This window comes from Hydractinia symbiolongicarpus, chromosome 12 (assembly GCF_029227915.1).
Source record: "Hydractinia symbiolongicarpus strain clone_291-10 chromosome 12, HSymV2.1, whole genome shotgun sequence".
Taxonomy (NCBI): Eukaryota; Metazoa; Cnidaria; class Hydrozoa; order Anthoathecata; family Hydractiniidae; genus Hydractinia; species Hydractinia symbiolongicarpus.
In genome coordinates this window covers 9,182,849-9,197,655 of record NC_079886.1, presented here as the reverse complement: position 1 = coordinate 9,197,655, position 14,807 = coordinate 9,182,849, and the positions used below count along the sequence as shown (strand labels likewise).

General features: G+C 32.7%; 2 protein-coding genes across 2 annotated transcripts; both read right to left on the bottom strand.

Annotated features, from left to right (window-relative positions):
* Positions 1-624: 624 nt before the first annotated feature.
* Positions 625-8,360, bottom strand: LOC130621967 (electrogenic aspartate/glutamate antiporter SLC25A13, mitochondrial-like). Its single transcript, XM_057437355.1, has 19 exons — positions 8,100-8,360; positions 7,837-7,887; positions 7,206-7,345; positions 6,986-7,101; positions 6,774-6,913; positions 6,533-6,679; positions 6,199-6,337; positions 6,057-6,091; positions 5,725-5,786; positions 5,440-5,521; positions 5,194-5,299; positions 4,568-4,773; positions 3,998-4,078; positions 3,326-3,460; positions 3,058-3,196; positions 2,906-2,961; positions 2,716-2,818; positions 2,516-2,606; positions 625-2,198 (listed from the first exon to the last, which is right to left on the bottom strand). The coding sequence occupies exons 1-19, from the start codon at positions 8,154-8,156 to the stop codon at positions 2,033-2,035; spliced, it is 2,052 nt and encodes a 683-aa protein (XP_057293338.1). The 5' UTR covers positions 8,157-8,360; the 3' UTR covers positions 625-2,032.
* Positions 8,361-8,562: 202 nt separating this feature from the next.
* Positions 8,563-13,945, bottom strand: LOC130621968 (sugar transporter SWEET1-like). The gene is made up of 8 exons (XM_057437356.1): positions 13,743-13,945; positions 11,536-11,622; positions 11,160-11,237; positions 10,629-10,752; positions 10,301-10,459; positions 9,741-9,860; positions 9,535-9,611; positions 8,563-9,176 (listed from the first exon to the last, which is right to left on the bottom strand). The coding sequence occupies exons 2-8, from the start codon at positions 11,616-11,618 to the stop codon at positions 9,137-9,139; spliced, it is 681 nt and encodes a 226-aa protein (XP_057293339.1). The 5' UTR covers positions 11,619-11,622; positions 13,743-13,945; the 3' UTR covers positions 8,563-9,136.
* Between the last annotated feature and the right edge of the window lie 862 nt (positions 13,946-14,807).

The following is a 14,807-nucleotide window of genomic DNA, read 5'->3' as shown; positions in this document are numbered from 1 at the left end:
AACTTAGGGATATTATATAAGGCCAAACGATACTTAACTTTCCATTGCTTAAAGAACCTATATTTTACACAGCTATTAACGTATTGTAATATATCCTGGGCAAGTAACAATGTAAATAAATTAAAAAAGTTGTATAATAAACAAAAACTTGCTTGTCGCATAATTTTTGGTTTAGACAGATATGCACCAACACAACACTTATTTCTTCAAATTGGGGCTTTGAACATTTATCAATTAAATATGCATCAAGTTTTACTTTTCATGTACAAGATGAAACAAAACATAACACCAAAATTGTTTACTAACCAATTTAATTTAATACAACATAAATATCATACTAGATTTTCAAAAAATAATTATCAAGTGCCAAAGATTTTATTAAAATCTTGCACGTTTTCAATTAGACATAGGGGAACATACCTATGGAATAAATTTTTATCTGATGATATTAAAACAAACTCAACTCTCAATATTTTCAAGAAAAATGTAAAAATATTAACGACTGATCTTATAGACATTTGTAAATATTTTTAGATGAACACTCTCACATAGACCTTTGTATATTCAACTAATCTTTTTATGGAATATAGATAGTTAGAATATTGCTTTATTATATTAAGTATTATTTTAACTCTCTCTTTCTTTTTGCTTAACAACGGGGCTTAGTGATAAGGCAATTTGTGCCTTCCTTTTTGCTCCTGCCATTTTTGTATATACTACAAGATATTTTAACCTGTAACATTTATATAACGGCGAAATATACCTATAACCTAAAAAAAAGCAAATGTTATATCTAAATTTTGGTTAAAAAAATACCAATACCGTCATGATATCATAATTAAGCATGAGTGAATCATAATTTGGCCCAAATCATAATTAAGGTGACGAAAAATCAATATTTTGACTTTAGTATATTTACTATGCCAACTTTTAACGATAAACAAAGCCTGTTTATTTTTCGGACCAATTTTGGTCTAAAAACAGTATTTAGTTGACAAAAAATTGTTTTTCTTTCACCATATCCAGTATGCTTTTTAATTCGCAATGCCAGATTTTGTAAAAAACGGGAAACCACCCAGGGCACATGCGCAACAAAAAAAACGTCCCTGTACAAACAAGGCATATTTGAAAGCGAGGCTTAAGGCGAGGCTCTTAACCGAGGTTTATCTCAAAGAGCTCTGGTAAGGAGAATGTTTTTTATACAATTTCAAATGTATTTAGCTATTTTTTAAAATTTTTTTAAACGGATATTTACTATTATTATTTTAACAACATAAAAAGGTTCGGAAGCACAAACAAAGAAAAATTTGTAAAAATGAATCCCGAAAAGTCCCAAACATGTAGACCTATTTTTGGTAAAATCATACATTTTCGAACCCGAAAACAGGCCAAAACGGCGAGAGTAAACTTTGTAATTAAAGACACTGTTTCAAACGTTTTAGATGAAGAAAATTAAAATAAAAGTTAACCGATGAGTCACCATAACAGACATGACGTCACACCGAAATTTTTTCGACTATCCTGAAGCTAACTTAAAGTGATAAAAAGCCACCAAATTTCCTGTTGTTACAAAAAATTGAGAGGGGGGTTAAAAAAAGCCCCCAGTCTGAATAAGGTTAATCAACAGTGACAAAATGACGGATGCTGGGAACTCGAATATCAGAGAAAGAAAATAACGTTAACTTCTCTACATTTTTGTGTTTGCTTTGTAAAAAGAAATAAAAATTATGATATAAATAATTCTGTTTTTGTAACTGACGACAGTGAGCACATAAGAAATTTGCATGTTAAATAACAAAGCAGTAAAAACTTTTTTCGCGTTTCGAACTCCTTGCTGCTATTCTCACAGTACAAAAAAGTATCAAAACCACTAAAAATATATCGCAGTATTAGCGTATATGCTGTCCGTGTCACCACGCACGGTGATCACGTACGACGAAATATAAATAAATACATTATCTTTTTCAAAAACCGAACGCACGGTTACCAACAACTACAAACAACTTCCGGTCAAATAAATTCTTGAATGTTCCTAAGGTGTGGCTGAAGGCTTTGGCGCTGAATTAAATTTTGGTAGCATTAATCCAAATTTTGATTCCACTCCAGAAAATGAAGAAACAGCCAGTCGTAATCCACCGATATGATCCGGATGAAGGGAAACTTCCGGATTGACTGGGGTAACTTCCGTCTTTGTGTAACTAAAAGTTTGTAAATAACCAGTTGAATAGAAACAAGATTTCCACGACAACTTAAAAAATTAGTTTTCTTGAGAGTAATAGTTTCGTTGCAATACAAATTTTCGCGGATTGATAGCTTCAGCGCAGTTCGCAAATTTATTTTGCAGCAAAGAAAGAGAACAGGAAGTTTTGATAATACGCCATGCAAATGCATCATATCTATATTAATTTGGGGTATTTTTGTGCGGATCTTTTACGTACCGTATTATATTTTACGACGGTAAGTCCAGTAATGTTACTTTAAGGTTTAAATTTAAGGTAAAAACAAAGTCACTCACCCTCCACCAAAGTCGATATAAAACATTCTTTGAAGCAGTTCATAGACCAAAAGTGTTACACCAAACTGCGGGGAAGACCGAAATATTCGTGCTAAACAAACAAGGAGAGTTTACACTTTAATAATAAGAAATGCAGGTCACAAAAGAGAATAATAAAATTCCACTTGCTCTAATTATCAGAATCCGCCTGCTAACAATACCTGGCCCTCCTTTGAAAAACGCAGTGCCACCCTCCTCCTGGTAGATCTTTCGTGCACAGTCAACGACACCACGATATGTTTGTTGTCCTCGTCGAGCTTTAACCTATGAGCACAATATTTCTGTCATTTTTGAGTAAGAGTGAAATTAATGTAACATGGTTTTAAGTTATGGCTTTAAGTTTTGCCTTACTTGTAACCTCGTCTTAATGACATCGGCAGGTGTCACAAGGTACGCTGCAGGTACGCCTAAAAAAGGATGGTTAAAGGTTGAGATCACAAAAATATATTTCTAACATAACTCTTAGATTCTTTACGGTGTGTTTGACCACACAAGTCAGTTACCTGCAGTCAGAGCTGAAGTAAACAACGTGAGTGGACTGTTGTAACCGTTCTTATCTGCTGAACTGGATTTCAGATGAGCATAACATGGAAAGTAGATGGCAGAGAATGGAACATCCCTAAGAAAGCAAGCCCTTGCACCCTGAAAATAAAAATAATTGACAACGATAGATAAAAATTGGTTACCATACAGAAGAAGAATTGCGTACCCTCGGGACAAGCCAGGCAAAAATAACACGCCTAGTAAACAAACAAGTTATAGTTCGGTTACCTTGTATAAGCCTGTCAGACCTAGCTCACGAACAAGAGTCAATGCACCCGCGTTATGACCCGCTTCACCTGCAACTTGCATACGAATTTTAACAATTTCTATCGGATTCGTGAACAAGACTTGTGCTCCTCCACCCTGTCAATAAAAAGAGTAGATGTGTTTAGTTAGTTGAGGTAAACAAGTATAGTGTGATAAACAAAACGTTTTATTTTCTTAGGACAACATTAAATCGAGTAGACAATAACAATTTCCTCAAAAATGATCATGTACTGAAAATAATGTCTCTAAAATAATAGCAGTATTTTGTGTGTTTAAAATGGTAGCCTAATATTGGTGTCCGGAATATCTAAGAGGGCTATTAATTTGACTACTGAAATATGCAGGGTTGTGAACCCGTGGATGTTTCTACGGGATAACTATTTAGTCAATTTGATTATATTTCATCAGAAGATCGCGCGCGCATTTTTGGGAGTATTCTGGATAACCTCTGCAAAAAAAATTTTATGTTTTCGAAAGGTTAGCTAAACTCCCTTTCCCTTGCATCATAGGGACCCCACATCCATAGAGCAATGCGTAGAGCAACAAAGGGTATGTGCTTTACTTCTTTAAAACAATGGGCACCAAACATCTTTAGAAATGTTATGAAAAAAACATGGTTAATTTTATACTTACACAACCTCCAGCAAGGATTTCACCAATCAAACGGATTTCACCATCTTTATCTGTAAATTTACTTCGTACAAAATCATTTGTCTAAACGTAAACGATTGTATTAATTAGAATAAAACATTAGACTTCTCCTTTTCACTGTGTATAATTGTGTATAATTGAAGGTAGCGTATGTTTACATTAGAGTAATAATCAAAAATCGTCAATGAACACCAGCTGTCATTATGTAATGGCATTTTATTCGACACTAACAAAGCAAGAAATTGCTTTGCCTACCACCAGTCATAGAAAGGATATCAGATAAAATAAAGAACTACACCTTCTGGTTCAAGCCTTTCCGTTCTTAATGACAGGTTTGTTTGAATCTCAATTAATTTCTAATATTTGGAAATACACTACAACTATTTTTATATGCTGGCTGGCGAATGTAATTACCAACAACAAAATACTACCAAGCCTGACCCAGCTGACTTTCAGGTTCCGTATGATTCTTAACAGTTTCGGGAATTTTTCTGAGCCCAGCATTTCTAGAAATCGTATGTATACGTAAGCAGTATGCAACTATTTCCTTACTGTTAATTTGATAGCTTTCTCTGGGGACACTCCAATCAGTTGAGGTATAAGACCTCTATAAAGACCAACGACTCCTTCATTCCGTAGAACTTTGCGTGCGCAGTCCCAACTGTTATTGTACAAGCGTTCAGACCCTAAAACGCTTCGTTGATTCTGTAAGCGAGTTTTGACAAGATCTATTGGATATACTGCTGCGGCACCACTGGCTAAAAAAAGAAATCGTAATGTAAAAATATTTCTATCCCACCAACCTTTTATGCTTCGCTTCTTGGGTCAAATCTCTCATTACAAGCCCACATTGACCAAGCTTCCCCCTTTTTATATGTCCGTTATTTATTTCACTGCAGATATTTCCTGTGTACAAGCAAACTTTCCTGTCTATCGTTTCAACACAGACAAATAAGCCAGAATGTCAAGTAAATTTGAAAGCCTGCAGTGACTAGTTGAAAAGATTCTTCAGTTAACATATTTTGTGAAGGCAAATAGGCAACTTGGTGTCGATATTGGGGTGTTTTTTGTTTTTATTTTTATTTATCTCACTTAAAATAAATTCTCTATCAAAGAGTTAAATAAACCTGCTTAAGAAGTATAGTAATCATTTAAACAATTACCAAACAAAGACTTACCCCCTGCGATCGAACCGAGACCAAATCTATATCCTGATTCTAACACTTGCATGAACACTGGCTGTTTGTTCGCTTCTTCGATTACTTCTCCTTGTTTCTCATAATGCTTGAAAGAAAAAAATGTTTTAAAGATGACTTACTCACAAAGATATGTTGCCAAGGTGAAAACATCTACAACCAGTGTACAAGTCCTACACATGTTTCTGGCATAGCGTATCATCAATACTTATACATTTATACGTTTACCTTGAATTCGTGTATCTTAGAAAAAACAGTCAGTGGATCTCTCTTTGGTGTTAATTTGAAAGTATCAACAAGTGAGACTTTTCTAAAATGCAACACACAAAGAACTAATCAGTTTAAAACTAACAATGAGAAATTACACATAATAGTTAAACACTAGGTGTATGTGATAATAATAAATAACAATTATTTAATCTTACTAATAAACCTAAAATTAGCATACCATAAAGACTAGTAAGAAATGTTCATTTACTTAAATAGAAGTGTTTGCACGAAAGAGCCACTTACCCTTTACCTGGATATGGCACTGTGCAAATGTCAAACAAAATCTCAATTTGAATTGGAGTGACCTAAGAAAATTTTATATAATTACAACTCGTTGTCCCAGGGCCTTTGATAATGCATTATGAGCATAATCATATTTGTTTAAAAGATGATCAGAGATTCATTGAACAGGAAGGCGAATTCCAAGTAACCTTTCAAGATAAATATAAATAAGGGTACAGAAGAAAAATTCAAGTAACACTTAAAATAATTGTCAATAACATTAAAGGGTGCAGAAGAAAAGATTTTAGAATGTGTACCTCGCATATTATTTTATCAACAAAAAATTAGCAAACCTGAGGATACTTTAAAGATGCTTGAAGAATTTCCTCTGAAAGAAAATACATTTGAAAACTTAAAACAGACAATAACTACGAAAAAGGTTACCTAATGTCGTAAAGTTAACTAAGGGAAAGATTGGATAGCAGGTGAATTTACCTTTAGTTAATTCTGTAAATTTATTACTATCTGCAGCATCTTTGAAGATTCTAGTTATAATTCCTAAGTTGGTCAGTAAATCATAAAACGCCATACAATATGCAGCACTAACTTGTCGACTACTAGTGTGAGCGCCAACCTAAAGCAAATAGTTTGTTGGGCTTGTTTACTGTGGGGCATGTACATTTTAAAGCCTCAATGTTTATTATTACTGCAAGGAAACAAGCAGATAAAGTTTTTCAGTTGAGGTATTGCACACAACCATAGATTGCCAAATAATTCTTTTTCAAACCAAAAATAATCGTTAATTCTATTTATCTCATTTGAAACTTACAGCCGCCATCATGTTGTCCACAATGTAAGGTGTCAACTTATGGCTATATCCCACTTTCATGATTTCAGAAAATTGCAAAGCTGATATTTGACCGTTTTCTTTCGCTTTTGATCGAAACAGTTGTCGGACATATTCTTTATTTAAACCCTACATAAAAGCAAATAAGACAGTGAGTACAATTTGCGCTTGTTTCTTTCACAGCCTACGCAACTCAAAAGCTTTACAAAGTTAGCCCTCATACCTGAATTAAATGTGTAAATTCAGGATAAGTAATTCCACCTTTCTTCTCAGGGCCAAAATAGGTGGTCACGAATTCTGAGTTAAAGTCGAATGGGTATTTTTGAGCATGTGTTTGACTGCTCATTATTTCTTTAAACTGATCTGAAAAAAAAAACAGACTGGTAAAGTAAAAGTGTCAAAGGATATTGATTTAAAGGAAGGAAGAAAACCTACCAAATGTTATTGTTCCTTTCCCATCCCTGTCGAACATGTTAAAACACAATCGAAACTTTGCATCAACATTGCACAGCATGGCTTCAAAGGCTTGGAACTCTTCAAAGGAGATCAATCTAATAAAAACATACCATTATATTGTAACAGAACAACTACTTTCTTAAGCAAATGGTAAACATCGAATAAAAGCGATTCACTACAATACCAATATTAGATTTACCCATTTCGCGATTCATTAACAACACCAGAAAACAACGATAAGGTCTTTTCATTAAAACATGCTGCATCCATTTGCAGAAGATCTCGTATAAGATCTGTTGGAGTGATAAAACGCTCTTCATCTTTTTTAACACTAGCATACTAAAATTATATTACTTCAGAACAATCATAACTTATTCAGAATTGTTCACATTATAACGCAATATATATATATATATATATATCTAATGGACTGAGTATTACTCGGTTTTACAGTTTAAGTTTACACTGGCAAGAATTGTTTAATAGCAAAACAACTACAAAAGTTTTTTCTTTTTTCTTCACACATAAAGCAGTAACAACAGCATGAAACAGCATGAAACAAGCAAACTTTTGGTTGAATGTACAGAATGACCCTTTTAATTTTAGTTCAAAAACAATTTTCTAACAATATCTGTTTTAGAGACCTTATTTTTCACAAAGACCTTCAATAACAGGTACAACCATTGCATAGCGTGTCAAGCTTAGCTGTCCACACATAGCATTGATTAAACTAGTTACAAACTTAATTACAAACTCAATTCTTTAGTTGATCGAAGATGTACACAAATAAAAACTTTTTGAAAGACTGCATACAACAGATAACATCGTACCTTGTAAAATACAGTACGTAGGTCTCTTGGATCAGCTCGTTTTACTGCATACTGAAAACAAACATATATAAGAAATATATATTATACTGGTCAGTGGCCTGTGGATAAATCCATAGGTTGCCTGTCCTTTATGTACCTCATATGTGTCTCGCTACTGCGGTTACCATTGTGCACAGAGATTATTTAGACAGACAAAGGCTAATATTATAGAGATAGGAATTCTTTTATAAGATATGAAAAAACATAAACGAATCAAAACTTACATTAAACAGTGGAGCATCGCACCTTGCTCCACTGAACAACTTTGTCCAATCCATCATTTCTCCTTGTAGGTAACTTACAAACTTTATATCACATGTCCAGACTGATTATTTCATGTTGATCTGTGCAAAAATTGCATTGGAAATTCAGCTTATCAAAAATGCAAGTTGCTGTAACTAGATGCATGCCATTCACAGACATACTTAAAATCATGCATTAGCCTCAAACTAACATAAAACTTTGATTCCATTATACAAAAACACCAATATGGGATCTCAACTCGCACTTTCCATTAAAAAATAGAAACTTGTTATTTCTCTTTACATAAACCAGCCTTAAGTTCAATTTGTATTAAAATAATAAGTTGTGATTTAGAAAGCTTGGTTTGAAGCAAATCTCCCTACTCACTCCCTTTTGAACAAACTCCACTGCACAGCCTGTGAATTTATTCATATAAGTTTTCAAACTGTTTAGAGTGATGCATATCTGTTATATGTGTAAAAATGTAAAGAATAATTTTAGTTTAATTTATATATTAAAACAAAAATAATATAGGCAGCTAATAAAAAATAAAATAAATTGAAATAAAATAGAAGATATTTTCTCAAAATCCTAAATATTTTGAAATACTAGTCGTTAGCCCATTAAAAAATTCATAGGAATTTGGCCATAGCTACCAACAGCTACCATTTTCGGCTCACAGATGGAAAGTTTGATATACACTAGTCAGTAGGCTGTGAATAAATCCACGGGTTTGCCTGTCCATTATATAACATGACATTTTTCTTGCGAACAAACAGACAGAATACGGCTATTATTAAAGATTCTAACTAAAGATATTTACATTGAGAAATCTTAAAACTCTTCGCACTGTGAATAAAACAAAATTCTGTGTAGAGGCACACTGAAATTAAAAATTAATGGCAATTATATAATCTCTATAAATATCTTAAAAAATCACCTAAAAATTTAAAAATAATGTAAATAGTCTGTGATAAATAGATATTCTCTAGTACAATAATTTACATTAAAATAGAGGTTAAATATTGGAAAGATCGTTTTCTGTTGGCAATACCAATCTAGAAAAGATTGAAACAATCAATAATTGCATTGTTAACTTAAGTGAACCCCTTCTAATTCAAATGTTTCACTTCGTAAAATTGTCAAAATGATATGCATTCACTTTCTTGTTTTGTTTATATGTGGGCATTGGTATTGGCATTGTCGAATATTGACTTGAATAACAAACACCAATGCTTAGTGGGCTTAAGCTATAAAACTCAAACTGCCATACTTGGGAGACAGGAAAAAAAATTTTTAGTATAGAATTCTTAAACTTTTTAATTGTTTCAGTGTAACATGGAGAAACCCAGAACAAAAGGAAGGAACTAAAGTCTATTTCGTACAAGACATTTCTATACAAGTTAATAAACTTACTCTTTGATATTGGATGGATAGAGTTTAAAGAGAGATAGCTGGACAGCAGTTAATAAAAAACCAATTCCATTCGGTATCTAAAATATAACAGAACCTGTTTATTTATTGTATCAGTAATTTTTCTTTGGTTCTAGCTATTTTGCATGTAGCACAAGACAACATTAAAATTACACAAAAATTATTGTTATTAACATAATACTACTTACAAACACATTCATATCATGAACGAGAAAACCAAATAAACTCCATAAAAAAGCAGAGAGAGCATTTGCTACTATGAAGCCAAAGTCTAAAGATTGTGTTGACTTTAATTTAATAACTTCCACCTACAATGTAAAAACAAAAAATCTTGTTCTTCTATCTTTACAGTTGCACCTTCCAAATCAAGAATTAAATTTCAAATCTTTACAGCAGATTACAGACTATTCTCATACTGTATTCTTCAGCAGATAAGCTTGCCTGCATATATATCAAGCTGATCAATCCACCCTTGTATAATCCCAGTTCTCCTTATCAGTTTCAAAATCATGGACCTGCGTATTTTAAATCAATATGAGAAAACAAAGAGCTTTCACATAAAATTTTAATTTTCACTGAAAAAACTAACATCTTCTCTTCCTTCCTACACCTTTTTTACTTGCGCATAAGCCCACCTGTGTTAAGATTAAGGCCCAGGCTTATCTGTGGAAGAATATGGTTTTTTCTTTTTTACACACAACTTTGGTGGCACGCAAGAATAATCACTTAACAAAATTGAAATCCTCACCAGTGAAACCAATGGTGATCCACTCATCAAAATACTTGTGGCAGAACCAATAAGACCAAGATATATAATAGCTTCTGGTTTAGTTGTGACATATTTTATGTAAAACAAAACGGCGTACAGCGTTGGAATAGATAACATAAGAAGACGATTGCATTTCCTCTAAATTTAAATTTTTTAGGAATCAAACATTGCAGAGAAGCAATGTTACTAAGCAGAAGTAACAGAATTCTCAAAACAATTGCTATTTAAAAATAATAATTGTGGTATATACATTTTTTGTAAATGAAGGAACCATTAAACTGTATCTGTTAGTTTTTATATCACTTACCCTGTCCAGTGAGTATATGTAATACACTATGATAAAAATAATTTGACATATCGTGTTCACCCCTGATGCAAGGGTTAAATTGAACAAATTGGTCAGTAAGCCATACTTTAACCAAATAACACCACTAAAACAAATAAAATAAGTTCAAAAGTTCACTTGTTAACATTATTATAACAACTTTTTGTCCATATTGTGTCCAATCTTCATCAGAGACTTATCACTACACAACAAAACAACAAAGACATTTTTGTCATTAAAAAATTGGACAAGCCACAAAGTTGTGGGTTATGCTAAGTTATTTATAATTTCTACAGATAATTAAAGCATCTTTTTATAAGTAAAACAAAAGCTTAGTCAAAGTCAAATAAGTATGTCTAAGACCTGGCCACTTGCTAATACAACATATTTTTTGTTTAAACATAAATTGATTGATGGATGAATGAATAAATGAATAAAAACAAAAGAATAATAAATAACAATAAACAAACAAGCAAACAAGCAAACAAATAAATAAATAAATAGAGAATATACCAATAAAGGGAAGCAATGAAGGGAAATAATGTTACATCTCCAGTTGTTTTCCTTCTAATAATGTTGTAACAGGTTTTGCTAGACATTAAAAATGAAGATTAGTGCTTTATAAAATTGAATGGTTAGGATCCAGGCTTCATGCATAAAAGTTTCATAAAATGTATTATTACAGCAGTTAGAAAGTAATATCTATATCTCTATATACCACATGTATTTGGCTAAAAGGTGCATTTTCTATACTCACTTGGTGCTTATTTAAGAGGGGGAACTTTGTTTTGATAGTGGGAGGAAGAACAAGAAAAGGAAAGCAATTCTGCTATTTACAACCCTTTTATAAACAGACAGTGTATAAACATTTTGATTGAAAATAAATTACCTTCCCGCTGCATAAATTAGGAATGAGGCAATAACGGCCAGTGAACCAACTACGTCCTTTAATGACCATTCATAATATACCATTTTACTAAAATATACATAAAGTTTAGATACAAATTGAAATAGAAATTTTAAAATTTAGATATTTTCTTAATTCACTTTTTCATATTTCAGAAAGACTTTTTAGCTTCCAGTGGTATCCTACTGTTATGTCATCTGATGTATTGATGCAGTATATCTTTTTGAATTTTATATACCACCACCAGATTTTGCAGGGGAGGAGTATATAATAATATTATCACCAAGAAGCCACAAAAATCACTGGCAGTGGTTATTTTATTTTATTCACAGTTGATGCTTTTTGAAACAATATGACCAGGAAGATGGTGGTAACAGTGGGAAAAATTATATATTATGTATGATACATCCAGAGTTAGTAACATTGGTTTGATGTGGCATATACTGTCCATATCATGTGAAGGTCAGCCCAAACAACGCTTAGCTCACCAATGAGAAAATTTGTGCCTGGTAGACCCATGATACTTTAATCTATTGTTATCTTTGTAATCATTTTGAATACAAAACAAACCTACAATATTATTAGACAATATTTTTTTTGTGAAAATAATTTAATTGCCATATCTGCTCTTTTCCACAGATCCTCTTTTTAATTCGCTTTACCAAGTCTTTTTAAAAAATATATACGATTTTGGAAGCAGTATTAGCTGCATTTGAGATCAATCAACAAGTACTGCAATAATTATAATCATAGGCTTAGAAATGATTCCAATGGGTCTCATATTGAAGTTAACATATCACGAAATTGATACATAAATCACAGGACTATGGCATTTTAGCCAATTTGTTCTTATCTCTTCCCTGCACAAATACTTACCCTGTTCTACTTCATTTTCACGAAGTTGCATATAGTCAAAATGATAAATTTATGTAGTGAGCAGTTTGTTTGTAATAATGACGGTATGGATGACTTTCAATGTTTACGTTTTTACAGGATTCTTGAGCATGCGCAGGAAAAATCAGAAAAATTGACAGGCAAAAAAATGCAGAAGGTCAAATTATGATTAAAAACTTTTGTACTGCGGCTACTAACATTTTTTCACTGATATATGATTGAATATAAACTACATGCAAGCTATATTCTAGGATGCCTGCAACTGAAAATAACGTTTAGAATGGACTGGTTCACGAGTTACTGCCTGCATTATTTTGCCTGTCGATTTATGAAAGAGGTCTGAGGATTATAAAGAACACGCGTCACAATGAAAGTCGTCTATGCTGATTAGGTTTTAATGTACACTCTTCAAAAGCAACATTTATTTTACTTTTAATGATTTTCAAGCATTGTTTTAAAAAACAAGAAGAGTGAAAGTGATATTGATTGACTCACCAACTTAAAGGTTCCCTCCCGCTAAAAATCAAATTGAGCTCATATTAAAGATCTCTGAAAGTTGTCTAGAAATCTTGTTATTTTTTTGAAAAATCTTTATCCGTTCTTGAGATATTTGTCTTAAAATTAGCGCTAATTATGCGAAATTGTGACGTCATAAGTATGCATTGACCATAATTATGGTAACTAAATAAAAAAACTATGTAAAATGTTCAAAACCCGTCAAAGTGAATGCCCAGAAAACATTTTTAACTCTATATGGCTTTTTAAAAATGTTAAATTAACTCCCTTGCAGAGCATAGTCATGACATCATGCATAATTAGTGAATCTTCTTAGTCCAAATTCTAAAGAAACAATCAAGAATCTTAAAAAATATTCAACCTTTCAAGCTCTTTCATATGAGCTCAACTTGATTTTTCATGGGAGGTAACCTTTAAATATTTTAGGACTTTTTAAAGCTTTAACAGTCTCTCAAAAGATGCACAAACCACAAATATTTACAAGAAAGGCCTTACTTAGCACCACTTACACCTTGTTTCAAGGAAGGAAGTACTCCAGGAACAATTATAGGTATATACTAATAAAAACTGACTGTCAAAAGCAAAACAGAAGAAATCTGATGGGTGTGATTAGACTAAATATCTGTAATTAGCTAGCTATGAAGCATTTAATAAAGAAAGAAAGACAGAACAGAACAGAACACCAAGATTATTGCGCTCAGAAGCTTTTGCTTTTTCCGTGGATCTGATTACTTTTTTTCTGTTTGTTTGTTTTTTTGTTGTTGTTTTTTTCGACTTACCCAGTAGCCAGTCGTCGGGATTTAAGTTGCAGAAAGCAGAACGATATTTTTTCATAACAATAAAACTTTAGAATTATTATTATCAATTAAAAAAATGAATTCGCTTTTTACGTGTCCAGTACAGCTCACTTCATTTCAAACCAATGCACACGACACGAATCACAGTTGAAACACAGCTCTACTGCCATTTTGTTTTTCATTATCATATGCACGTGAACAAAGCGTGAAATAACCGGATGCTGTAGACACTATTCATGTTCTCTTTTCGAACGTGAAACACAAACCTCGTTCCCAGCGTAACTTGCTGAGTAATTTGTGCGTGTGTGTGACAACGGACAAAAAGTTCTTCAGCCCTGGCAACAAAGTTGGGTAATTTTTTTACTTTTATAAAACGCGATGCCAACCAGAAGACCACACAAGATCCACACAACGAGCAACACGAAGTAAACATTACGTTTTTGTCGTAAACATGTTTTGCACTTAAGTATTTTATTATGAAAATAAATAATTATCACAAAAATTGCATCATGTTGAGAAAAACCACCAAAAAAAGCTGAAATTTCCGACTTTTTTTTAAAGCCTCAAAAATAGCAGATAGCATTCAGAAAAATATTTTTAAATTTTAAGTTTCAAAACAGCCGCCATAAAGCATTATATTATATTATAAAGCACTATTTTATTTCCAGAGCATTGTAAATTTTGTTTAGACTCGACCTTGTTCGTAGTGCCTGTTATCTTCAAGTTTGTAAAGTCAAATTCTCGCGGTACCTTTCCTTTAATTCAAATCCATAAGGATTGATGAATACCATTACCCTTAGAGCCTGCAAATTATACCAGGAGCTTGATAACGCCTTAGTCAAGTTCATGGTGGTCTAAGGGTGGCAGAAATCATTGCTTGGATGCTTGTGGCGTAGACTTCCTACTTACATCCAACCAATCTTATCTCTATCGTGAGAATAGCAAGTGCTTCTGAGAGATATGCACTATCCCTCAGCGAACTTTTGTCGTGTGATTTAATGAGAGTACTTTGATTAATGATGCGTTTGCCAGCCGTTCTCCTTTGGT

Bases quoted from the DNA above. Each gene is read 5' to 3' on its own strand.
- LOC130621968 (XM_057437356.1), bottom strand. From the start codon at position 11,618: ATGGTATATTATGAATGGTCATTAAAGGACGTAGTTGGTTCACTGGCC. The intron at 11,238-11,535 runs GTAATTTATTTT...TTTAATGTCTAG, and splicing joins CTAATTTATGCAGCGGGAAG to CAAAACCTGTTACAACATTA. The intron at 10,460-10,628 runs GTAAGTGATATA...ATTTAAATTTAG, and splicing joins ACATATACTCACTGGACAGG to AGGAAATGCAATCGTCTTCT.
- LOC130621967 (XM_057437355.1), bottom strand. From the start codon at position 8,156: ATGATGGATTGGACAAAGTTGTTCAGTGGAGCAAGGTGCGATGCTCCA. The intron at 7,888-8,099 runs GTAAGTTTTGAT...GTTTGTTTTCAG, and splicing joins GCGATGCTCCACTGTTTAAT to TATGCAGTAAAACGAGCTGA. The intron at 6,680-6,773 runs GTATGAGGGCTA...GCTTTTATGTAG, and splicing joins AATTTACACATTTAATTCAG to GGTTTAAATAAAGAATATGT.